The sequence below is a fragment of the Periophthalmus magnuspinnatus genome, chromosome 18, assembly GCF_009829125.3.
Source record: "Periophthalmus magnuspinnatus isolate fPerMag1 chromosome 18, fPerMag1.2.pri, whole genome shotgun sequence".
NCBI lineage: Eukaryota > Metazoa > Chordata > Actinopteri > Gobiiformes > Gobiidae > Periophthalmus > Periophthalmus magnuspinnatus.
Genome location: NC_047143.1, coordinates 20,096,520 through 20,123,715, shown reverse-complemented (window position 1 = coordinate 20,123,715; position 27,196 = coordinate 20,096,520). Strand labels below are relative to the sequence as shown.

General features: G+C 36.8%; 2 protein-coding genes, 1 long non-coding RNA gene and 2 other non-coding genes across 5 annotated transcripts; 3 read left to right on the top strand and 2 right to left on the bottom strand.

The window, feature by feature from the left end:
- The first annotated feature begins 7,339 nt into the window (after window positions 1-7,339).
- LOC129457109 (growth-regulated alpha protein-like) lies at window positions 7,340-9,752 on the top strand. The gene is made up of 4 exons (XM_055229107.1): window positions 7,340-7,459; window positions 7,535-7,646; window positions 7,717-7,794; window positions 9,552-9,752. The coding sequence occupies exons 1-4, from the start codon at window positions 7,405-7,407 to the stop codon at window positions 9,637-9,639; spliced, it is 333 nt and encodes a 110-aa protein (XP_055085082.1). The 5' UTR covers window positions 7,340-7,404; the 3' UTR covers window positions 9,640-9,752.
- A 3,333-nt stretch (window positions 9,753-13,085) lies between these two features.
- On the top strand, window positions 13,086-18,201 carry LOC129457080 (C-X-C motif chemokine 9-like). Its single transcript, XM_055228898.1, has 5 exons — window positions 13,086-13,284; window positions 13,359-13,470; window positions 17,479-17,556; window positions 17,900-18,015; window positions 18,179-18,201. Exons 1-5 carry the CDS (start codon window positions 13,125-13,127, stop codon window positions 18,199-18,201), a joined length of 489 nt encoding a protein of 162 aa, XP_055084873.1. The 5' UTR covers window positions 13,086-13,124.
- Window positions 14,761-14,834, bottom strand: trnan-guu (transfer RNA asparagine (anticodon GUU)). The gene has a single exon. It is a non-coding gene; the product is annotated as a tRNA-Asn (tRNA).
- A 3,301-nt stretch (window positions 18,202-21,502) lies between the features above and the next one.
- LOC129457110 (uncharacterized) lies at window positions 21,503-22,183 on the top strand. Its single transcript, XR_008649101.1, has 3 exons — window positions 21,503-21,561; window positions 21,632-21,709; window positions 22,056-22,183. It is a non-coding gene; the product is annotated as an uncharacterized LOC129457110 (long non-coding RNA).
- A 757-nt stretch (window positions 22,184-22,940) lies between these two features.
- Window positions 22,941-23,014, bottom strand: trnan-guu (transfer RNA asparagine (anticodon GUU)). Its single transcript has one exon. It is a non-coding gene; the product is annotated as a tRNA-Asn (tRNA).
- Window positions 23,015-27,196: the final 4,182 nt, after the last annotated feature.

Genomic DNA, 27,196 nt, shown 5'->3' with positions numbered 1-27,196 from the left:
ACAAAAATTGGTCTGAGGGCCTGATTTGACCAAATTTGGCCAAAGGCATCAGTCTGGAAGAATGGGAAAAAGTATGTATTTGTTCACTTTTGTATTCTAAATGTGCCCTAATTGACAGCACTGTCGGTTACATAGTTATTTCAGATTTAGAAGCTGTAACTCTTTTTATTACATTTGATGTTGGCCCATGTAATTATTTTAAACTATATTATCTTGTTTTAATGCATGTACCATTTTTCTTCTGTTCTTTAACTGCAATACTGGAATTTTCCCACTGTGGGACTAATAAAGGCATATTGTATCTTATGTAATAGGGCACACATACTGCAGCATTTACCCATGATAATTTCTCAATTGTGTTTCAGAAAAGGACAAGATTTTTAGGTAAAGTTAAAAGTCTCACATGCACTTGGATTTTAACTTTTTACTCCAAGCTAAAGATCTTGCCCTTTCTCTGAAATCCAATACTACTGTTTACTGTCCTGGCTGCACAGAATTTCTAGGCACAGTCAGGGACCAGAGGGGGTCCAGTTTGAGAACCACTGGATCTCATCTCTGCTGTTTGCAGATGATGTTGTTCTGATTAAACCAGGACCTGCAGCATGCACTGTGGCGGTTAGAACTGTGAACTGGCTGGAATGAAGATCAGCTCCTACAAGTCGGAGGCCAGGGTTCTTCATTGGAAAAAGGTGGTTTGCCCTGAGCAGGTGGGTGGAGAGTCTCTTCTCAAGTGGAGAAGGTCAAGGAAAAGATAGAGCATGAAACTGAGAGGCAGGTGCAGTGTCTGCACTGCTGTGGTTGCCCTGTGTCGAAAGGCAAAGCTCTTGATTTAGTCCCATAGAGATAGGGTGAGGAGCACTGTCACACAGGAGGAGCCCAGACTAGAGCTGCTGCTCCTCCACGTTGAGAGGAGTCAGTTGAAGTGGCTCGGGCGTCTGTTCTGGATGCCTCCTGGACACCTCCCTTGGCAGTTAAAGGTGCACTTTGTAACTTTTCTAGTAGAGGGTGTGCTACCAACTTAGCCTCTATTCACAGTGTTGCATAGATGTATGCATCTCCTTGAAGACAAGCAGGTGATGCTGCCACATTTTAAAGGTCAGGTCTGTGGAAAGGCGAGCCCACTCACAGTAAGAATGCATGTATTTAAAGGTATCTCTGAGCAGTAAAAACTTTCATAATTAAAGTAATTTTTAAAAAATCAAGTCAGATTAACCAGTTAGTACAGTAATATTAATAGCAATCAGTTGGAATGTCTTATAAAAAGCTCCATCATAAGACAAATATGATACATTTGGTAACCCAATCTCAAAGAAAACAATCAATGTATACATTTGAACATTCATAATTTTACACTGCAAAGAAGATTTGAATTTTACTGTTGTCTATTCAATTATATGTAGACATGTGGTATGCAATGACTATAGAAAGTAGTAGTGGATCAATGAGGTAATTGGGACATTTTTTAATTTGAATTTTTCGTGGAGCTCTATAGGAAGTGAAACACAGTATTTGGAGGAGAGTAAATAATTGGAAGGTGAATGTTCCTGAGGAATTCTTTTTTTGGAAATCCTGCGAGGGAGAATTCTCCCTTTTACTTGAGAACCTGAGAAGGTAAGATTCTTTAAAAGTTATTTTAAACATTATTTTACACTGAAATGCATGGATAGAATTTTACTAGAGCTACTGTTACAATTACTTATGTGTGTTAACTTGTATGGCCAATTCAAAAATCGTCACTACTGCATGACTACTACTACTACTACTACTACTACTACTACTACTACTACTGCTGCTGCTGCTGCTGCTGCTGCTGCTCCTGCTGCTGCTGCTGTTAGTACTACTACTATCTACTACACAAAAACAAAACAGCAAAAACAACTGCTGCTTTTGCCTCTGCTTACTATTACCACTACTACTACTACTAGCAATTCTACTACTTACCAATACTGATCCTACTAACTATAACTCGTTTTTGCTTCTGCTGCTGCTACTATGCTGCTAACTATTACTACTGCTACTGCTACTACTATTACTGTTACTACCACCACCACTACTACTGTTATTACCATTACTACTACTACTACTAGTAGTAGTAGTAGTAGTACTACCACTACCTTTTTTCTGACCAGGCTGTGTTAAGATTATGCATATTTTTTAGTGCTATTAAAATCAAGTAAACCATGTAGTCATGTTTAGACATGTACAACACTGTTTTAAGTCTCTGATCAAATGTTGTATGTTTTTTTTTTAGGAAATTGTCCAGAACCGGTGCCAAAAACTTTAGAACAAGAATAGTAGCGTAGGAAAATAGTTCAAACGAGTTACTGTTATCTTTACAGCTGTCAGGCAAGACATGGCCTGAAATTTTGAATGTGATAGTCTTGTATATTCTAGACAATGATATATATATATTTTTCAATATAGTTTTGTGTTTCAAATATATTATATATAAATATAGATGTCATTGTACAAGTTTTTTCTACTAATTGAAGTATGTTTTTGTGATAATGTTTATGAAAAACACACACTATTGGCAGCTGATTCTAGTAGTAAAATGGATTTTAGTCATAATAAATTCATAGTTTGTATTTTATATCGACCATGTGAATGAAAAGGACTATGAATCTTGTTATGTACAATATGCAAATCTTGTTTTGTACAATATGTATACTAATGTAGACTGTTAAATTATACCCAAATAATAAACCATGGGTTACGAAAACCTTGAAGATCTTACTGGGTAAGAAGAGAAGGGCTTTTCGCGAGGGTAACCTGTTAGAACTAAAGCAGGTAACACGAGAGACCAAATGTGAAATTAGGAGAGCTAAAATCAATTATAAATCAAGGCTTGAGAATCAGTTGGGACAAAATAGAATGGCCTCGGCCTGGGATGGCCTAAACACTATTCTAGGTTCCACCAGGCAGAAACAGTCTAAGATTAACTTGAATGATATTAAATCTGATAAACAATTAGCTCAAGTTTTTAATTCCTTTTACCTTAGATTTGAAACAATGGATTTTACTAATGAAATTCTTAAACGGAAAAATGATTTGCTTTGCCCTGGCTCACCACCTTTCAATGAACGGTTAGTGTTCTCTTGCTTTAGACAAACTAATGCGAAGAAAAGTCCAGGCCCAGATAATATTTGTGGCCGCCTATTGTCCTCTTGTGCGGAACAATTAGGTCCAGTCTTCTTTTATATATTTCAGATGTCAATCCACCAGCAGAGGGTACCAAAGACATGGAAAAAAGCACAATAATTCCTGTGGCCAAAACAAAACACCCCAAGGTTTTAAATGATTTTAGTCCAGTGGCTTTGACCTCATTAGTCATGAAATCCTTCGAGAGGCTTATGAAAAATGAACTTGTTCCTTTAGTGGAGCACTTGCTTGACCCCCTGCAATTCGCATACAGGGCGGGCCGTGGGGTGGAGGATGCCACAGCAACTCTTTTAAATATGGTCCTTAAACACCTAGAGAGCTCGAAAACACATGCAAGGCTCCTATTCTTGGACTTCTCCTCAGCTTTTAATACCATCCAGCCACACCTTTTAATTGATAAACTTGTTTCAAATTTTAATTTGGATTTTAACATGGTGGGCTGGATTTTGGACTTCTTAATTGGGAGATCACAGAGGGTAAAGGTGAATGGGTGCCTCTCTGATGTCTTAAATTCTTCTACAGGATCTCCTCAGGGTTGTGTGCTCTCACCACTTTTATATATTTTGTATACAAATGACTGTCGCAGTAATTATGTAAATCGACATATATTGAAATTTGCAGACGACTCTGTCATCATCAGTCTTTTGCATGGTGACGAAAAGGACCATGGCCCAGTTGTTGAGGACATGGTACAGTGGTGCGACAACTCTTTTTTAAAACTAAATGTCAGTAAGACTAAAGATATGTCTATTGACTTTAGCAGACAGGTCACAACTCCCAGAGTGACCGTTATCAAAGGTCAAGAGGTAGAGCTAGTGGAAAATTATAAGTACCTGGGAACCTTGATTGACCACAAACTGAACTTTAATGATAACACAAACATGCTGTGCAAGAGAGGTCAGCAGCATCTGTTCTGCCTCAGAAAACTGTCGTACTTCCAGGTGGACAGGACTTTGATGACTTTGTTCTATAAATCTTGTGTTGAGTCTGTTTTAACTTTTTCTATGTTGTGCTGGTATGGGAATCTGAATATCAAAGCTAAAAAATCACTCAGTAGAATTGTACATTTGAGTGAGAAAATCTTGGGGGCCCAGCAGACGTCTCTGTCTGAGCTGTTCTCCAGACAGGTGAGAAGGAAGGCTCTGAGCATCTTGTCTGATGATGCTCATCCTCTTCATGATGAGTTTATTTTTCTTCCTTCTGGCTCTAGGCTCAGGTTTCCTTCAGTGAGGAGTAATAGGTACAAGAACTCTTTTATTCCTGCGGCCATTTTGCTTTTAAATGCTGCTCAGGGTAGAAACCCATTTTAATCTTACTTACCGCTGTGTATTTTTCCTGTTCTGTGGATAGATGAATATGTACTGGTTTTTCTTGTGTCCTTTCAATGTTTTTATATATGTTTGTCTTTTTTGTTTTCTCTCTATTGTAAAACTAATTGCCCCATGGGGGACACAAATAAAGTGAAGTTGAAGTTGAAGTTGATGTATGGCATTTTTTGATTTAATAAAAGGACTGAACATTTAATTTCTTGTTTGTTTACATCTTTTTTCATAATAAAGAATAATTAGTTCACAAATTTTTATATAGCCCAAAGCAGAAAGTAGCATGTAAGACGTTAGTTGACTGGAGCTTGGGAGTGAATTGTGAAAATAGTGATATTTGATTATTTGTTTTTATTATTAGGTTCATTATGTATCCATTTGTTTTTTGTTTGTCTCAAAGTTATTGTCTCAAGCTGTGCAGACCATAGACTGTAGGCGCAGAAAAAGGCCTACACTGCAATTACACAATTACTCTGTATTGTGGTGATGTCATGTCATCAAGACAAGAAGATTTGAACTGGTATAATTTGTCCAGTTCAAATGGCTATACATTTCATGTTAATTATCAAGGAACACTGATCATCCCTGGGTGGTTTTGAACCTTAAACCTTTCAGTTGACAGCCAAACACGCTAAGCAATCGCACTATAGAGACCTACTACACTGTGATCTGAGGCCAATCAACTGCCAAATATTGCCAACTATCACTGTGACTTAATGTTCACATGATTAATAAAAACAAGATGGATTACCCTCATAGAAATACCCTCATGTGGAACTAATATGTGTAATTTCTGTAGTCATCCTCTAACAACTAAAAATGCCTAAAGTTAAATGTGTAGGCTACTAAATAAATGTCTGGTACAATGCATTTGTTAATGTGTACCACTTATGTTCTGATATCACTCACCTACAGTCTGAAATGGACATGGGCCACATTTAAAAAAAACAAAAATAAAACAAAAACAACAAGAACACATTGATTTTCACATTTTATGATATTCTGCCTACTAATCCAATGTGTACATTGGGTTCGGACCCACTTCACCATTGCCCCCTCTTATCGCCATTCCGGAATGTACAACATTGTCTAATTGGATTAGAAACTTTTAAATGGTTTACATAGATGTTCAAACTTTTTTCACCGAGGGCCACATATTGAAACTTATACAGAGCAGAGGGCCACAGATACAGGTCACTGAAGAGAATAATTCAAAGTGCTGCATTTGACGTAGGTTTGATTGAACCACCACAGATTTAATAAGTCTTGGAACATTTATGTGAAGTATGTATCATATCAAAATATTTGTTATTTAAGTTATAATAGGAGAAATCTTAAAAATTTGCTGTAAAATGTACTGCTTTTGGTGATTTGGGCCAATTCAGCCAGATGCCTGAGGGCCAACAAAAATTGGTCCAGGCATCAGCCTGGAAAAATGGGAAAAAGTGTGTATTTTTTCACTTTTGTATTCAATGTTGGCCCATGTAATAGGGCACATATACTGCAGCACTTAAGCATGCTATTCTCTCCATTCCATCCATCCATCAATTTTCTTCCGCTTATCCGGGGCCAGGCCACGGGGGCAGCAGTCCACGCAGGGACTCCCAGACATCCCTCCCCCCAGACACGTCCTCCAGCTCATCTGGTCGGACTCCAAGGCATTCCCAGGCCAGCCGAAAGATGTAGGCCCGCCAGCATGATCAAACCAGGACCTGCAGCATGCACTGTGGCAGTTAGTAGTGTGAACTGGCTGGAATGAATATCAGCTCCTCCAAATCCAAGGCCATGATTCTCCATTAGAAAAAGGTGGCTTGCCCTGACCGGATGAGTAGGGAGTTTCTTCTCAAGTAGAGGTGTTCAAGGAAAAGATAGAGTGTGAGAATGACAGGCAGGTGCAGTGTCTGTAGTGATGTGGTTGCTGTGTCAGCTGTTGTGGTGAAGTTGTTGAAAGGCAAAGGAGGAGGCCCTCGATGAAGACCCAGGACAGGCCAGAGGAACGATATCCATCAGAGGGCCTGGGAACCCCATGAGGTCCTCCTGGAGGAACAGGAGGACATGTCCAGAGTGAGGGAAGTCTGTAAATCCCTACTTAGACAGCTGGCCCTGCGACCGGCTCTGAAAAAGCAGAAAAAAGTTCAATAATATACTAAACTGAAATGATTTAACATAAAGCAGTTAAAGGTGCACTTTGTAACTTTTCTAGTGGAGGGTGTGCCACCTACATAACCTCATTTCACAGTGTTGCATAAACATATGTCTCTCTGTGGAGACAAGCAGGTGAGGCTACCAGATTTGAAAGGTCAGGTTTGTGGAATGGCGAGCCCACTCACAGTAAGGATGCATGTTTTTTAAGGTATCTCTGAGCTGTAAAAACTTTAATTAAAGTCATTTTTTAAAAATCTAGTCAGATTTATCAATTAACAGACTAATGTTAGTAGCAACCAGTTAGAATGTTTTATAAAAAGCTCCATCATAAGACAAATATGAGATTCATTTGGTAACCCAATCTCAAAGAAAACAATCAATGTATACATTTGAACTTTCATAATTTTACACTGCAACGAAGATTTGAATTTTACTGGTGTCTATTCAGTTATATGTAGACATGTGGTATGCAATGACTATAGATATTTTTTCAGTCGAAAGTAGTATTGGATCAATGAGGTAATTGGGGGATTTCTTGACTTGAGAGTTTCGTGGAGCTCTATAGGAAGTGAAAAACAGTATTCGAAGGAGAGTAAATAATTGGAAGGTGAATGTTCCTGAGGAATTCTTTTTTTTTTTTGGAAATCCTGCACAACTTTGGAGTATAAATATGAGACTGGAGATTTTAGGGGCATTAGCAACAACAAGAGGACAAGAAGACAGCCAGACTAATACAGACGTCTACTTACAACTGGAGAAAACTCAACAGTGCAAGATGAAGATCCACTTTGTATTTCTTCTCATGTGTGCTGCTATGTGTGCATCAAAACGTAAGAACCTAATATGTTTTATGAGTTTATTTTTTGCTTTGTTTTTTAGTTGTAAATTATGCCTATTTATTTCAGCAATTGAGCCACATTGCAAATGTGTGAAAACAGACAAACAAGTGTCCCTTAAACTAATATCATCCTATCAAAGGACAAAACCAAATCCATTCTGCAACAAAGTGGAAATCATGTAAGTAGTGTGAAGAAAGTTGCCTATTTGTAAAAGTAAAAGCTAAAATAGTCATTGTTATAATTTGCAGACTGACCCTCAAAGACAATAGAAAAGTGTGCATTGATCCTGAGGGAGAATTCTCCCTTTTTCTTGCGAACCTCAGAAGGTAAGACTCTTTAAAAGTGATTTTAAACATTATTTTACACTGAAATGTATGAATAGAATTTTACTACAGCTACTGATACAATTACTTGTGTGTTAACTTGTATGGCTAATTCAAACAGCAAAAACAACTGCTACTTTTGCCTCTACTTACTACCACTACTACTACTAAATATTCTGCTACTTACTAATAATGATACTACTAACTATTACCGTATTTTCCGCACTATAAGGCGCATCGGAATATAAGGCGCACCTTCAATGAATGGCCTATTTTAAAACAAATTTCATATATAGGGCGCACCACATTATAAGGCGCATAGAATATAAACTACTGTAGTAGCTGGGGTTGTGTTACGCATCCACGAGATGGAGCTGCGCTGAAGGGAATGTCAACAAAACAGATAAGTCAGTCAAACTCAAAAAACAAGTTAATGCATTCACAATATAGTAACTCTCGAAATAGTGCAACGTAATAACAATAACTCAACGTTGTTCAAACGTTAATGTCCATAGTCACAATATCTCCCAGCCTTGTTTAGTTGTAAACACGTGAAAGAAACACGTAAAGCCTCACTTTTTCAGTTCATTCCTCATTCACGAATCCGTCGAGTTCTTCCTCTTCAGTGTCTGAGTTGAACAGTTGGTCGAGCTCATTCAAAGTGCCCGATTCCGTCTCGTCAAAATCGCCATTATCCGTGTCGCTGCTGTTGTCTTAACAGTTCAGTGACATTTCCTGCCTTCGCGAAACTCGGACCACAGTTGAGACTGATATCTCAGCCCAGGCATCCGCGATCCATTGGCAGATTGTGGCGTATGTCGACCGGCGCTGTCTCCCCGTTATCCCTATAGCGTCGGATCCTATCGTCGCCGTTAGACTCGCGGTTGCGGACTTTCCAGCAGCGTAACTCCGCGCCCAGTCGTGCTCTCATGTAAATTCAAACGGCGTCTCAAAGCGGAGACACGGGGCTATCTAAATATTTTACTATCATTACGGTAATCTGCCTCTGTTGTCCTGAAGGTGACGAATGAGAGCGCGGTGCTGCGGGGATTTTCCCAGTCATTTATTCGACGCGTAAAAGAAAAAATACGGATGGATGTGTAAAATAGAAGTAGTTGTGTGGAAAAAATGCAGCAAATGCTGATACTTCGTTTAACATGATTTTTATGGCTAAAAAATAATAAAAGTGTAGGTCTAGGTGAGCTATACTGGCCCACAGTGTGCTCAGTCGTTAAAGGGATATTACCGCTATTACTTCAGCGACGCCTCCTGACTACGGGTGTCATAATTGACCAATATTGATCCATATATAAGGCGCATCGGATTATAAGGCGCACTGTGGGTTTTTGAGAAAATTAAAGGCTTTTAGGTGCGCCTTATAGTGCGGAAAATACGGGTACTCCTTTCTGCTACTGCTAATATTACTACTAACTGTTATGACTGCTACTGCTACTTCTATTACTGCTATTACCACCACCACTACTACCTATTGCTACCATTACCACTACTGCCACCACTACTATTACTTCTACTACTACTACTAACTATTACTACTACTACTACTACTACTACTACTACTACTACTACTACTACTACTACTACTACTACTAGTACCTTCTTTCTGGAGTCATTTCTGGCCAGACTGTGTTATTATCATGCATATTTTTAGTGCTATTATAATCATGTAAAACCATGTAGTCATGTTTAGACATGTACAACACTGTTTTAAGTCTCTGACCAACTGTTGTATGTTTGTTTAGGAAATTGTCCCAAACCGGTGCCAAGAAAAATCCTAGAACAACTGAACCATCTGCAGAATATTCACCTGCATCTGTCAAAACTCTCTAGACATCACCAACTTTAATTTCTTCTACTTTAAAACAATAATTGTGCTGTAGGAAAATGAGTCTTTAAAGTAGTCAGGAATGACATGGCTTGAAATCTTGAATGTGTTAGTCTTAAATGCCAACAACAAATCCTTATTTATATTATAGACAACGTTTTTTGTTTTTGTTTTTCAAATACATTTTTCTATGTTAGCTTACACTGTTATTTCTACTAATTAAAGTATATTTTTGTGGAAATATTTATGAAAAACACACTATTGGCAGCTGAATCAAGTATTAAAATGGATTTTAGTTGTAATAAAATGCATAGTTCTCATTTATGTTGATCATGTGAATGAAAAGGTTTATGAATCTTGTTTTGTACAATATGTGAATCTTGTCTTGTATAATATGTTTACGTATATATGATATTTCTTGATATAATAAAAGGACTGACCATTTTATTTCTTGTTTGTTCACACCTTTTTTCATAAAAAATAATAATTAGTTCACAAATTTTTGTGTTGTATTATTATGAAGGAATGATACAGCCCAAAGCAGAAAGTACCAGGTAAGAAGTTAGTTAACTGGAGTTTGGGAGTGAATTGTGAAAAATTTGATTATTTGTTTTTATTATTAGATTCATTACTTATCCATTTATTTGTGTTTGTCTCAAAGTTATTCTGACCCGTGTGCTGACATGACCCAAGCAGTGCAGACCATAGACTGTAGGCGCAGAAAAAGGCCTATGCTGCGATTACACAATTTACTCTGTATTGTGGTGATGTCGTGTCATCAAGACAAGAAGAGTTATAGTTATGTGGTATAACTTGTCCAGTTCAAATCAAATTAATTGGCTGAACGTTTCATACTCGTTATAAAGGAGAACTGATCGACCCTAGGTTGGTTCAAACCACCAACCTTTCGGTTAACAGCTGAACTCAATAAACAATTGCACCACAGAAACATGTGGTGCTACAATTTGAGGCCTTAAATAGCTCAGTTGATTCATATCGTACATTGAAGAGTTGCCAAATTCAATTGACTTCGAAATACTGACAACTAACTACCACGTTTTTGTTGTAGTACAATCAATCCTACTTAAAGAAAACATGAATGTGCTCTAAATATGTTCTGATATCACTCTCCTACAGTCTGAAATGGGGGCCAATTTGAAAAAAAACAAAAAAACAAAAAGCTAAACAAAACATTGATTTGCACATTTTATGTTATTCTGCCTACTAATCCAATGTGTACATTGGTCTTAGGGCCCACTTCACTGTTGCCCCCTGTTATCTCCATTCCGGACCGTACAATATTGGCCAATTCGATTACACACTGTAAAATGGTTTACAACCGGTGTGTCAAACTCATTTTCACAGAGGGCCACATCAACAAAATGGTTACTCTCAAAGGGCCAGATGTAACTGTAAGATAAATGTAACTAAATGTTACCAAATGCAATGTAAAATAAATGCAACTACTTTTTAATCTTGTTAATCAACCGTTTCTATATTTATTACTTATTCAAGTTACAAATATTGCATATGGATTTGCATAGATATGAAAAAATGGTTGTGTAACTGTGTATCTCCTAATAAACTGATAGTTCAAAACAGCCATACCTTTGAATTTTCTTTGCCGCGGGCCACATAAAATGACATGGAGGGCCAAATTTGGCCCACAGGCCTTGAGTTTGACACATGTGGTTTACAAGGATGTTCAAACTTTTTTCACCGAGGGCCACATATTGAAACTTATACAGAGCAGAGAGCCCCAGATACAGGTCACTGAAGTGAATAATTCAAAATGCTGCATTTTACATAGGTTTGATTGAACCACCACACATTTAATAAGGCTTTGAACATTTATGCTAAGTCTTTATCACATCAAAATGTTTGTTATTTAAGTTGTAATAGGAGAAATCTTCAAAATTTGCCATGAATTGAACTACTTTTGGTAATTTTTTCCACTTCAGCCATATGCTTGAAGGACAACAAAAATTGGTCTGAGGGTCTGATTTGACCAAATTTGGCCAAAGGCATCAGTCTGAAAGAATGGGAAAAGGTGCGTATTTGTTCACTTTGTATTCTAAATGGGCCCTAATCGACAGCACTGTCAGTTACAGAGTTATTTCAGATTTAGAAGCTGTAACTCTTTTTATTACTTTGATGTTGGCCCATGTAATAGGGCACACATACTGCAGCATTTAACCATGATAATTTCTCAATTGTGTTTCAGAATAGGACAAGATTTTTAGGTAAAGTTAAAAGTCTTACATGCACTTGGAGTTTAACTTTATGCTCAAAGCAAAAAATCTTGCCCTTTCTCTGAAATACAACACTGCTGTCTACCAGGGACCAGAGGGGATCCATTTTGCAGACCACTGGATCTCATCTTTGCTGTTTGCAAATGATATGGCTTAATCAAACCAGGACCTGCAGCATTAGCAGGTTAGTAGCGTGAATTGGCTGGAATGAAGATCAGCTCCTCCAAATTCAAGGCCATGGTTCTCCATCGGAAAAAGGTGGCTTGCCCTGACTGGATGGGTAGGGAGTCTCTTCTCAAGTAGAGGTGTTCAAGGAAAAGATAGAGTGTGAGAATGACAGGCAGGTGCAGTGTCTGCAGTGATGTGGTTGCTGTGTCAGCTGTTGTGGTGAAGTTGTTGAAAGGCAAAGGAGGAGGCCCTCGGGGAAGACCCAGGACAGGCCAGAGGAACTATATCCGTCAGCTGGTCTGGGAACGCTATGAGGTCCTCCTGGAGGAACAGCAGGACATGTCTGGAGTGAAGGAAGTCTGTTATTCCCTGCTTAGACAGCTGCCCCTGCAACCGGCTCTGGAAAAGCAGAAAAAGCTCAATAATATACTAAACTGAAATGTTTTAACATAAAGCAGTTAAAGGTGCACTTTGTAACTTTTCTAGTGGAGGGTGTGCAACCTACATAGCCTCCATTCACAGTGTGGCATAAACATATGTGTCTCCTTGGAGATAAACAGGTGATGCTACCAGATTTTAAAGGTCAGGTCTGTGGAATGGCGAGCCCACTCACAGTAAGAACGCATGTTTTTTTTAAGGTATTTCTGAGCAGTAAAAATTTTTGGAATTAAGGTCATTTAAAAAAATCTAGTCAGATTAACCAGTTAAAATGTCTTATAAAAAGCTCCATCATAAGACAAATATGATACATTCAGTAACCCAATCTCAAAGAAAACAATCAATTTATACATTTGAACATTCATAATTTTACACTGCAAAGGAGATTTGAATTGTACTCTTGTTTATTCAATTATACGTAAACATGTGGTATGCAATGACTATAGATTTTTTTTTAATTTGTCAAAAGTAGTATTAGATCAGTGAGGTAATCGCTGCATGCCTTGACTTGAGTTTTTTGTGGAGCTCTATAGGAAGTGAAACACCATATTTGGAGGAAAGTAATTTATTGGAAGGTGAATGTTGCAGAGGAATTCTTTTCTGGAAATCCTGCACAACTTTGGAGTATAAATATGAGGTTGGAGATTTTAGGGGCATTAGAAGCAACAAGAGGACAAGAAGACAGCCAGACTAATACAGACGTCTACTTACAACTGGAGAAAACTCAACAGTGCAAGATGAAGATCCACTTTATATTTCTTTTCATGTGTGCTGCTATGTGTGCATCAAAACGTAAGTACCAAAAATGTTTTACAAGTTTATTTTTTGTTGTTTTTTTAATTGTAAATTATGCCTATTTATTTCAGCATTTGAGTCACGTTGCAAATGTGTGAAAACAGACAAACAAGTGTCCCTTAAACTAATATCATCCTATCAAAGGACAAAACCAAATCCATTCTGCAACAAAGTGGAAGTCATGTAAGTAGTGTGAAGAAAGTTGCCTATTTATAAAATTAAAAGCTAAAATAGTCATTGTTATAATTTGCAGACTGACCCTCAAAGACAATAGAAAAGTGTGCATTGATCCTGAGGGAGAATTCTCCCTTTTACTTGAGAACCTGAGAAGGTAAGACTGTGTTAACTTGTATGGGCAACTCAAACAGCATCCCTACTGCGTGCTATTATGACTACTACTACTACTACTACTACTACTAGTACCTTCTTTCTGGAGTCATTTCTGGCCAGACTGCGTTATGATCATGCATGTTTTTCAGTGCTATTATAATCATGTAAAACCATGTAGTCATGTTTAGACATGTATGACACTGTTTTAAGTCTCTGATCAACTGTTGTATGTTTGTTTATGAAATTGTCCCGAACCGGTGCCAAGAAAAATCCTAGAACAACAACTGAACCATCTGCAGAATATTCACCTGCATCTGTCAAAACTCTCCAGACATCACCAACTTTAATTTCTTCTACTTTAAAACAATAATTGTGCCATAGGATTAATTTTTTTTTATCGTGTTACTGTTATCTTTACAGTAGTCAGGCATGACATGGCTTGAAATTTTGAATTTTATGTTTCAAATACATTTTTCTACATCAGCTTACACTGTTATTTCTATTAATTGAAGTATGTTTTTGTGATAATATTTATGAAAAAAAAAAAAACTATTGTCAGCTGAATCAAGTATTAAAATGGATTTTCGTTGTAATAAAATGCATAGTTCTCATTTTATGTTGACCATGTGAATGAAAAGGTTTATGAATCTTGTTTTATACAATATGTGAATGTGTCTTGTATAATATGTATACATATATATGACACTTTTTTTATATAATAAATGGACTCACCATTTTATTTCTTGTTTGATCACACCTTTTTTCATAATAAATAATAATTAGTTCATAATGATACAGACCAAAGCACAAAGTAACAGGTAAGAAGTTAGTTAACAGGAGTTTGGGAGTGAATTGTGAAAATAGTGATATCTGATTATTTGTTTTAATTATTAGGTTCTTTATTTATCCATTTATTTTTTGTTTTTTTTTCTCAAAGTTATTCTGACCCATGTGCTGACATGGCTCGAGTAGTGCGGACCATAGACTGTAGGCACAGAAAAAACACCTACACTGCGGTTATTCAATTTACTCTGTATTGTGGTGATGTCATGTCATCAAGACAAGAAGAGTTATGTGGTATAATTTGTCCAGTTCAAATCAAACTGGCTACACATTTAATGTTAATTATCAAGGAAAACTGATCGTCCCTGGGTGGGCTCGAACCACCAACCTTTCGGTTAACAGCCGAACGCGCTAACCGATTGCGCCACAGAGACCTGCTGAACTCAATCAACTGCTAAAGAGACTAACAACTAACTACCACTTTTTTGTTGTAGGACCATTGCAATCCCAATAGATGTCCTACTTAAAGTAAACATGAATGTGCTCTAAATATGCTCTGATATCACTCTCCTACAGTCTAAAATGGAAATGGGCCAATTTTGAAAAAACAAAACAAAACATTGATTTGCACACTTTATGTTATTATGCCTACTAATCCAAAGTGTACATTGGGTTATCTCCATTCCATAACATATAATACTGGTCAATTCGATTACCACACTTTTAAATGGTTTACAAGGATGTTCAAACTTTTTTCACCGCGGGCCACATATTGAAACTTATACAGAGCAGAGGGCCACAGATACAGGTCACTGAAGTGAATAATTCAAAATGTTGCATTTGATTTAGGTTTCATTGAACCACCACACTTGTAATAAGGCTTGGAACATTTATGTTAAGTCTGTATCACATCAAAATGTTTGTTATTTAAGTTATAATAGCTGAAATGTTCAAAATTTGCTGTAAAACTTTTAACCTTCTTTTGGTGATTTGGTGATGTTTGAGGGCCAACACAAATTGGTCTGAGGGCCAGATTTGACCAAATTTGGCCAAAGGCATCAGTCTGGAAGAATGTGAAAAAGTACGTATTTGTTCACTTTTGTATTTTAACTGGACCTTAATCGACAGCATTTCAGATTTAGATGCTTTAAGTCTTTTTATTACATTTGATGTTGGCCCATGTAATAGGGCACATATACTGCAGCACTACAGGCATGCTATTTTCCCAATCATATTTCAGAAAAGGACAAGATTTTTAGGTAAAGTTAAAAGTCCCACATGCACTTGGATTTTAACTTTATACTTGAAGCAAAAAATCTTGTCGTTTTCCTGAAATATAATACTGCTGTCTAGTGTCCTGACTGCATAGAATTTCTAGGCACAGTCAGGAACCAGACAGGGTCCTATTTGAGGACCCCTGGATCTCATCTTTGCTGTTTGCAGAAAATATTGTCCTGATCAAACCAGAACCTGCAGCATGCACTGTGGCGGTTAGTAGTGTGAACTGGCTGGAATGAAGATGAGCTCTTCCAACTCCAAGGCCATGGTTCTCCAGGTGGGTGGAAAGTATCTTCTCAAGTGGAGGAGTTCAAGGAAAGGATAGAGCGTGAGACTGACTGTCAGCTGTTGTGGTGAATGAGCTGAAAGGTAGAGTTCTCAAATTAGTCCCATAGAGATAGGGTGAGGAGCACTGTCACACAGGAGGTGCTCGGAGTAGAGCTGCTGCTCCTCCACATTGAGAGGAGGGGAGGTGTGTTTTACATGTCCCACTGGGAGGAGGCTCCCAGGGAAGACCCAGGAGACGCCGGAGGAACTATATCCCTCAGCTGGTCTGGTAACACCATGAGGTCCAGGAGGACATGTCTAGAGTGAGGAATGTCTGTAAATCCCTCCTTAGACAGCTGCCCCGTTGACTGGGTCTGGAAAAGCAGAAAAAGTTCAATAATATACTAAACTGAAATGTTTTAACATAAGGTAGTTAAAGGTGCACTTTGTAACTTTTCTAGTGGAGAGTGTGCCACCTACATAGCCTCCATTCACAGTGTTATAATGTGCACATGTGCACAGTGTTATAATGTGCACATGTGCATAAACATATGTATCTCCTTGGAGACAAGCAGGTGATGCTACCAGATTTTAAAGGTCAGGTCTGTGGAAAGGCCAGTCACAGTAAGAATGCATGTATTTTAAGGTATTTCTGAGCAGTAAAAACTTCTATGATTAAATTAATTTCAACAAATCAAGTCAGATTAACCAGTTAGCACAGTAATGTTAGTAGCAACCAGTTGGAATTTATTGCAAAAAGCTCCATTATAAGACAAATATGAGATACATTTGGTAACCCAATCTCCCAAACAATTTTACATTATTTTACACTGCAAAGAAGATTTGAATTTTACTGTTGTCTATTCAATTATATGTAGACATGTGGTATGCAATGGCTATAGATATTTTTTTCAGTCAAAAGTAGTGTTGGATCAATGAAGTAATTGCTTATTTCTGCTCATTTCAATTGCTTTCTTTCTGATTACTTGACTTGAGTTTTTCGTGGAGCTCTATAGGAAGTGAAATACAGTATTCGGAGGAGAGTAAATAATTGGAAAGTGAATGTTGCAGAGGAATCGTTTTTTTGGAAATCCTGCACAACTTTGGAGTATAAATATGAGACTGGAGATTTTAGGGGCATTAGAAACAACAAGAGGACAAGAAGACAGCCAGACTAATACAGACGTCTACTTACAACTGGAGAAAACTCAACAGTGCAAGATGAAGATCCACTATGTATTTCTTCTCATGTGTGCTACTATGTGTGCATCAAAACGTAAGTACCAAATATGTTTTACAAGTTTATTTTTTGCTTTGTTTTTTTGTTGTAAATTATGCCTATTTATTTCAGCATTTGAGCCACGTTGCAAATGTGTGAAAACAGACAAACAAGTGTCCCCTGATCTAATATCATCCTATCAAAGGACAAAACCAAATCCATTCTGCAGCAGAGTGGAAGTCATGTAAGTAGTGTGAAGAAAGTTGCCTATTTGTAAAATTAAAAGCTAAAATAGTCATTGTTATAATTTGCAGACTGACCCTCAAAGACAATAGAAAAGTGTGCATTGATCCCGAAGGACAATTCGCCCTTTTTCTTGAGAACCTGAGAAGGTAAGACTCTTTAAAAGTTATTTTAAACATTATTTTACACTGAAATGTATGAATAGGATTTTACTACAGCTACTGATACAATTACTTTTGTGTGTTAACTTGTATGGGCAACTCAAACAGCATCCCTACTGCGTGCTATTATGACTACTACTACTACTACTACTACTACTACTACTACTACTACTACTACTAGTACCTTCTTTCTGGAGTCATTTCTGGCCAGACTGTGTTATGATCATGCATGTTTTTCAGTGCTATTATAATCATGTAAAACCATGTAGTCATGTTTAGACATGTATGACACTGTTTTAAGTCTCTGATCAACTGTTGTATGTTTGTTTAGGAAATTGTCCCGAACCGGTGCCAAGAAAAATCCTAGAACAACAACTGAACCATCTGCAGAATATTCACCTGCATCTGTCAAAACTCTCCAGACATCACCAACTTTAATTTCTTCCGGTGCCAAGAAAAATCCTAGAACAACAACTGAACCATCTGCAGAATATTCACCTGCATCTGTCAAAACTCTCCAGACATCACCAACTTTAATTTCTTCTACTTTAAAACAATAATTGTGCCATAAGATTAATTTTTTTTTATCGTGTTACTGTTATCTTTACAGTAGTCAGGCATGACATGGCTTGAAATCTTGAATGTGTTTTTTTTTTTTCAATATAATTTTATGTTTCAAATACATTTTTCTACATCAGCTTACACTGTTATTTCTATTAATTGAAGTATGTTTTTGTGAAAATATTTATGAAAAAAAAACTATTGGCAGCTGAATCAAGTATTAAAATGGATTTTAGTTGTAATAAAATGCATAGTTCTCATTTTATGTTGATCATGTGAATGAAAAGGTTTATGAATCTTGTTTTGTACAATATGTGAATCTTGTCTTGTATAATATGTATACGTATATATGACACTTTCTTGATATAATAAAAGGACTCACCATTTTATTTGTTGTTTGATAACACCTTTTTTCATAATAAATAAGAATTAGTTCACACATTTTTGTGTTGTATTATTATGAAGGAATGATACAGCTCAAAGCAGAAAGTAGCAGGTAAGAAGTTAGTTAACTGGAGTTTGGGAGTAAATTGTTCAAATAGTGATATTTGATTTTTTTTTTTTATTATTAGGTTCATTATTTATCCATTTATATATATTTTTTTCTCTCAAAATTATTCTGACCTGTGTGCTGACATGATCCAAGATGTGCAGACCATAGACCATAGGCACAGAAAAAGGCCTACACTGCAATTACACAATTTACTCTGTATTCTAGTGATGTCATTTCATCAAGACAAGAAGAGTTATGTGGTTTAATTTGTCCAGTTCAAATCAAATTCATTGGCTATACATTTCATGTTCGTTATAAAGGAAAACAGGTCACCCCTTGGTGGGCTCAAACCATCAACCTTTCAGTTAACAGCCAAATGCACCAACTGATTACACCACAGAGACTTCATGTGAAATTAGTTGAGGTCCTAAGTTGCTCAAATTATTCATATTATACATTGAATAGTTGCTGAGGTGAATCAACTGCTAAATATTGACAACTATGTAGCAGTTGTTTGTTGCTGTACATTGGGTTAGGGCCCACTTAACCGTTGCCCCCTGTTATCTCCATTGCGGAGCGTACAATATTAGCCAATTCAATTACAAACTGTTAAAGTGTCTACAAGAATGTTCAAACCTTTTTTCACCAAGTGCCACATATTGAAACTTATACAGAGCAGAGGGCCACAGATACAGGTCACTGAAGTGAATAATTTAAAATGCTACATTTGATGTAGGTTTGATTGAACCCCCACAGATTTAATAAGTCTTGGAACATTTATGTTAAGTCTGTATCACATCAAAATATTAGTTATTTAAGCTATAATAGCTGAAATGTTCAAAATTTCCTGAAAAACGTTCCCACTACTTTTGTTGATTTGGGGCAATTCAGAAGGATGTCTGAGGGCCAACAAAAATTGTGTTGGGGGGCCAGATTTGGCCAAATTTTGCATCAGTCTGGAAGAATGTGAAAAGGTACATATTTGTTCACTTTTGTATTCTAAATAGGCAATAATTGACAGCATTTCAGATTTTGATGTTTTAAGTCATTTTATTACATTTGATTTTGACCCATGTAATAGGGCACATATACTGCAGCACTAAAGCATGCTATTTTCTCAGTTTTATTTCAGAAAATGACACGCTTTTTAGGCAAAGTTAAAAGTCCCACATGAACTTGGATTTAAACTTTATACTCAAAGCAAAAAATCTTGCCCTTTCCTGGAATACAATAGTGCCGTCTACTGTCCTGGCTGCATAGAATTTCCAGGAACAGTCAGGAACCAGAGGGGGGACAGTTTTAAGACCATTGGATCTCATTTCTGCTGTTTGAAGAAAATATTGTCCTGATCAAACCAGAACCTGCAGCATGCACTGTGGCGGTTAGTAGTGTGAACTGGCTGGAATGAAGATCAGCTTGTCCAACTCCAAGGCCATGGTTCTCCAGGTGGATGGGGAGTCTCTTCTCAAGTAAAGGAGTTCAAGGAAAGGATAGAGCGTGAGATTTACAGGCAGATGCATCGTCTGCAGTGATGTGGTTGCTGTGTCAACTGTTGTGGTGAATGAGCTGAAAGGCAGAGTTCTCAAATTAGTCCCATAGAGATAGGGTGAGGAGCACTGTCACACGGGAGGAGTTCGGAGTAGAGCTGCTGCTCATCCACGTTGAGAGGAGCCAGTTGAGTTGTTGTTCCAGATGCCTCCTGGATGATTCCCATAGAAGGTGTTTCAGGCATGTCCCACAGGGAGGAGGCTCCCAGAAAAAACCAGGAGACGTCGGAGGAACTATATTCCTCAGCTGGTCTGGGAACGCCATGAGGTCCAGGAGGACATGTTTGGAGTGAGGGATGTCTGTTAATCCCTGCTTAGATAGCTGCCCCTGCGACTGGCTCTGGAAAAGCAGAAAAAGTTCAATAATATACTAAACTGAAATGTTTTAACATAAGGTAGTTAAAGGTGCACTTTGTAAATTTTCTAGTGGAGAGTGTGCCACCTACATAGCCTCCATTCACAGTGTGGCACATAAACATATGTATCTCCTTGAAGACAAGCAGGTGATGCTACCAGATTTTAAAGGTCAGGTCTGTGGAAAGACGAGCCCACCCACAGTAAGAATGCATGTTTTTTAAGGTATCTCTGAGCAGTAAAAACTTCTATCATTAAAGTAATTTAAAAAATCAAATCAGATTAACCAGTTATTACAGTAATGTTAGTAGCAACCAGTTGGAATGTCTTATAAAAAGCTCTATCATAAGACAAATATGATACATTTGGTAACCCAATCTCAAAGAAAACAATCAATGTATACATTTGAACATTCATAATTTTTCACTGCAAAGACGATTTGAATTTTACTGTTGTCTATTCAATTATATGTAGACATGTGGTATGCAATGACTATAGATATTTTTTTCAGTCAAAAGTAGTCTTGGATCAGTGAGGTAACTGCTGCATTTCTTGACTTGAGAGTTTTATGGAGCTCTATAGGAAGTGAAACACAGTATTTGGAGGAAAGTAGATTACTGGAAGGTGAATGTTGCAGAAGAATCGTTTTTGGTTTTTTTTCTTGCACAGCTTTGGAGTATAAATATAAGGCATTAGAGATTATAGCGGCATTAGAAGCAACAAGAGGACAAGAAGACAGCCAGACTAATACAGACGTCTACTTACAACTGGAGAAAACTCAACAGTGCAAGATGAAGATCCACTATGTATTTCTTCTCATGTGTGCTACTATGTGTGCATCAAAATGTAAGTACCAAATATGTTTTACAAGTTTATTGTTTGTTTAGGGGTTTTTTTTTATTGTAAATTATGCGTATTTATTTCAGCATTTGAGCCACTTTGCAAATGTGTGAAAACACACAAACAAGTCTCCCTTGATCTAATATCATCCTATCAAAGGATAAAACCAAATCCATTCTGCAACAAAGTGGAAGTCATGTAAGTAGTGTGAAGAAAGTTGCCTACTTGTAAAATTAAAAGCTAAAATAGTAATTGTTACAATTTGCAGACTGACCCTCAAAGACAATAGAAAAGTGTGCATTGATCCCGAAGGACAATTCTCCCTTTTTCTTGAGAACCTGAGAAGGTAAGACTCTTTAAAAGTTATTTTAAACATTATTTTACACTGAAATGTATGAATAAAATTTTACTACAGCTACTGATACAATTACTTATGTGTGTTAACTTGTATGGGCAACTCAAACAGCATCCCTACTGCGTGCTATTATGACTACTACTACTACTACTACTACTACTACTACTACTACTACTACTACTACTAGTACCTTCTTTCTGGAGTCATTTCTGGCCAGACTGTGTTATGATCATGCATATTTTTTAGTGCTATTATAATCATGTAAAACCATGTAGTCATGTTTAGACATGTATGACACTGTTTTAAGTCTCTGATCAACTGTTGTATGTTTGTTTAGGAAATTGTCCCAAACCGGTGCCAAGAAAAATCCTAGAACAACAACTGAACCATCTGCAGAATATTCACCTGCATCTGTCAAAACTCTCCAGACATCACCAACTTTAATTTCTTCTACTTTAAAACAATAATTGTGCCGTAGGAAAATGAGTTTAAATGAGTCTTTACAGTGGTCAGGCATGACATGGCTTGAAATCTTGAATGTTTTAGTCTTAAATGCCAACAACAAATCATAGTTTATATTATAGAAAACGTTTTTTGTTGTTTTTTTTCCAATATAATTTTATGTTTCAAATACATTTTCCATGTCATTGCACACTGTTATTTCTACTAATTGAAGTTATGAAAACATTCATGAAAAACACACTATTGGCAGGTGTAATAAAATGCATAGTTCACATTTTTATAGTGACCATTGCGAATGAAAAGGACTATGAATCTTGTTTTGTATAATATGTACATGTATACATGACATTTTTTGATATAATAAAAGGACTCACCATTTTATTTCTTGTTTGTTCACACCTTTTTTCAAAATAAATAATTATTAGTTCATAATGATACAGCCCAAAGCAGAAAGTAACAGGTAAGAAGTTAGTTAACAGAAGTTTGGGAGTGAATTGTGAAAATAGTAATATCTGATTATTTGTTTTAATTATTAGGTTCATTATTTATCCATTTATTTTTTTCTCAAAGTTATTCTGACCCGGCTCAAGCAGTGTGGACCATAGACTGTAGGCACAGAAAAAGGCCTACACTGCGGTTATTCAATTTACTCTGTATTGTGGTGATGTCATGTCATCAAGACAAGAGTTATGTGGTATAATTTGTCCAGTTCAAATCAAACTGGCTACACATTTAATGTTAATTATCAAGGAAAATTGACCGTCCCTGGGTGGGCTCGAACCACCAACCTTTCGGTTAACAGCCGAACGCGCTAACCGATTGCACCACAGAGACCTACTGCATGCTAATCTAAGACCCTAAGTAGCTCAATTGATTCATATTATACATTGACTAGTGACTGAACTCAATCAACTGCTAAAGAGACTAACAACTAACTACCACTTTTTTGTTGTAGGACCATTGCAATCCCAATAGATGTCCTACTTAAAGTAAACATGAATGTGCTCTAAATATGCTCTGATATCACTCTCCTACAGTCTAAAATGGAAATGGGCCAATTTGGAAAAAAACAAAACAAAACATTGATTTGCACACTTTATGTTATTATGCCTACTAATCCAAAGTGTACATTGGGTTATCTCCATAACATATAATACTGGTCAATTCGATTACACACTTTTAAATGGTTTACAAGGATGTTCAAACTTTTTTCACCGCGGGCCACATATTGAAACTTATACAGAGCAGAGGGCCACAGATACAGGTCACTGAAGTGAATAATTCAAAATGTTGCATTTGATTTAGGTTTCATTGAACCACCACACTTGTAATAAGGCTTGAAACATTTATGTTAAGTCTGTATCACATCAAAATGTTTGTTATTTAAGTTATAATAGCTGAAATGTTCAAAATTTGCTGTAAAACTTTTAACCTTCTTTTGGTGATTTGGTGATGTTTGAGGGCCAACACAAATTGGTCTGAGGGCCAAATTTGACCAACTTTGGCCAAAGGCATCAGTCTGGAAGAATGTGAAAAAGTACGTATTTGTTCACTTTTGTATTTTAACTGGGCCTTAATCGACAGCATTTCAGATTTAGATGCTTTAAGTCTTTTTATTACATTTGATGTTGGCCCATGTAATAGGGCACATATACTGCAGCACTACAGGCATGCTATTTTCCCAATCATATTTCAGAAAAGGACAAGATTTTTAGGTAAAGTTAAAAGTCCCACATGCACTTGGATTTTAACTTTATACTTGAAGCAAAAAATCTTGTCATTTTCCTGAAATATAATACTGCTGTCTAGTGTCCTGACTGCATAGAATTTCTAGGCATAGTCAGGAACCAGACGGGGTCCAATTTGAGGACCCCTGGATCTCATCTTTGCTGTTTGCGGAAAATATTGTCCTGATCAAACCAGAACCTGCAGCATGCACTGTGGCGGTTAGTAGTGTGAACTGGCTGGAATGAAGATGAGCTCTTCCAACTCCAAGGCCATGGTTCTCCAGGTGGGTGGAAAGTATCTTCTCAAGTGGAGGAGTTCAAGGAAAGGATAGAGCGTGAGACTGACTGTCAGCTGTTGTGGTGAATGAGCTGAAAGGTAGAGTTCTCAAATTAGTCCCATAGAGATAGGGTGAGGAGCACTGTCACACAGGAGGTGCTCGGAGTAGAGCTGCTGCTCCTCCACATTGAGAGGAGGGGAGGTGTGTTTTACATGTCCCACTGGGAGGAGGCTCCCAGGGAAGACCCAGGAGATGCCGGAGGAACTATATCCCTCAGCTGGTCTGGTAACACCATGAGGACCAGGAGGACATGTCTAGAGTGAGGAATGTCTGTAAATCCCTCCTTAGACAGCTGCCCCGTTGACTGGGTCTGGAAAAGCAGAAAAAGTTCAATAATATACTAAACTGAAATGTTTTAACATAAGGTAGTTAAAGGTGCACTTTGTAACTTTTCTAGTGGAGAGTGTGCCACCTACATAGCCTCCATTCACAGTGTTATAATGTGCACATGTGCACAGTGTTATAATGTGCACATGTGCATAAACATATGTATCTCCTTGGAGACAAGCAGGTGATGCTACCAGATTTTAAAGGTCAGGTCTGTGGAAAGGCCAGTCACAGTAAGAATGCATGTATTTTAAGGTATTTCTGAGTAGTAAAAACTTCTATAATTAAATTAATTTCAACAAATCAAGTCAGATTAACCAGTTAGCACAGTAATGTTAGTAGCAACCAGTTGGAATTTATTGCAAAAAGCTCCATCATAAGACAAATATGAGATACATTTGGTAACCCAATCTCCCAAACAATTTTACATTATTTTACACTGCAAAGAAGATTTGAATTTTACTGTTGTCTATTCAATTATATGTAGACATGTGGTATGCAATGGCTATAGATATTTTTTTCAGTCAAAAGTAGTGTTGGATCAATGAAGTAATTGCTTATTTCTGCTCATTTCAATTGCTTTCTTTCTGATTACTTGACTTGAGTTTTTCGTGGAGCTCTATAGGAAGTGAAACACAGTATTCGGAGGAGAGTAAATAATTGGAAGGTGAATGTTGCAGAGGAATCGTTTTTTTTTTTTGAAATCCTGCACAACTTTGGAGTATAAATATGAGACTGGAGATTTTAGGGGCATTAGAAGCAACAAGAGGACAAGAAGACAGCCAGACTAATACAGACGTCTACTTACAACTGGAGAAAACTCAACAGTGCAAGATGAAGATCCACTTTGTATTTCTTCTCATGTGTGCTACTATGTGTGCATCAAAACGTAAGTACCTAATATGTTTTATGAGTTTATTTTTTGTTTTGTTTTTTTAATTGTAAATTATGCGTATTTATTTCAGCATTCGAGCCACGTTGCAAATGTGTGAAAACAGACCAAGAAGTCTCCCTTGACCTAATATCATCTTATCGAAGGTTAAAACCAAATCCATTCTGCAACAGAGTGGAAGTCATGTAAGTAGTGTGAAGAAAGTTGCCTGTTTGTAAAATTAAAAGCTAAAATAGTCATTGTTATAATTTGCAGACTGACCCTCAAAGACAATAGAAAAGTGTGCATTGATCCTGAGGGAGAATTCTTCCTTCATCTTGAGAACCTGAGAAGGTAAGACTCTTTAAAAGTTATTTTAAACATTATTTTACACTGAAATGTATGAATAGAATTTTACTACAGCTACTGATAAAATTACTTATGTGTGTTATGTTAACTTGTATGACCAATTCACACACCATCACTACTGTGTGTTACTATGACTACTACTACTATTATTACTAATATTACTACTTCTTTTACTACTACTACTACTATCTACTACACATAAACAAAACAGCAAAAACACCTGCTGCTTTTGCCTCTGCTTACTACTACTACTACTACTACTACTACTACTGCTACTAGATATTCTACTACTTACTAATACTGATACTACTAACTATTACTCCTTTCTGCTAATGCTAGTATTACTACAAACTATTACTATGGCTGCAGCTACAACTACCTTTTTTCTGGAGTCATTTCTGGCCAGACTGTGTTATGATCATGCATGTTTCTCAGTGCTATTATAATCATGTAAAACCATGTAGTCATGTTTAGACATGTACAACACTGTTTTAAGTCTCTGATCAACTGTTGTATGTTTGTTTAGGAAATTGTCCTGAACCAGCGCCAAGAAAAATCCTAGAACAACAACTGAACCATCTGCAGAATATTCACCCGCATCTGTCAAAACTGTCCAGACATCACCAACTTTAATTTCTTCTACTTTAAAACAATAATTGTGATGTAAGAAAGATTGTTTTAACGAGTTACTGTTATCTGTTCAGTAGTCAAGCATGTTATGGCTTGAAACCTTGAATGTGTTAGTCTTAAATGCCAACAAAAAATCATAATGTATTTTCTATACAAAGATTTATTTTTTCAGTATAGTTTTGTCTTTCAAATATATTTTTATACACCAGTGTACAGGTTTTTTCTACTAATTGAAGTATGTTTTTTCGATAATATTTATTACAAAAAAGACAATACCGGCAGCTGAATAAAGTATTAAAAAGAACTTTTGTTGTAATAAAATGCATTTTGTGTATTTTATATCGGCCATGTGAATAAAAGGACTATGAATCTTGTTTTGTACAATATATGAATTTTGTTTAGTACAATATGTAAACTTAAATATGTCATTTTTTGGTATAATAAAAAGATTGCCCATTTTATTTCTTGTTTGTTCACACCTTTTTATAATCAATAATAATTACTAATTATTGTACGAAGGTTATATTATATGAAGGAATTATATAGACCAAATCAGAAAGGACCTAGTTAGCTGTAGTTTGGGGGTGCATTGTGAAAATAGTGATACTTATCATATCTCTTATTTTACCAGCTATTGGTGCCATCAAAGTATACTGCACTGATTTGAACTTCCCAAGTATTTTTTGTTTCAGTTCCTCAAAGACATGACCTCATTTACACGAGCTGTAGTATTGTTGTACAGATAAAGTAGTTG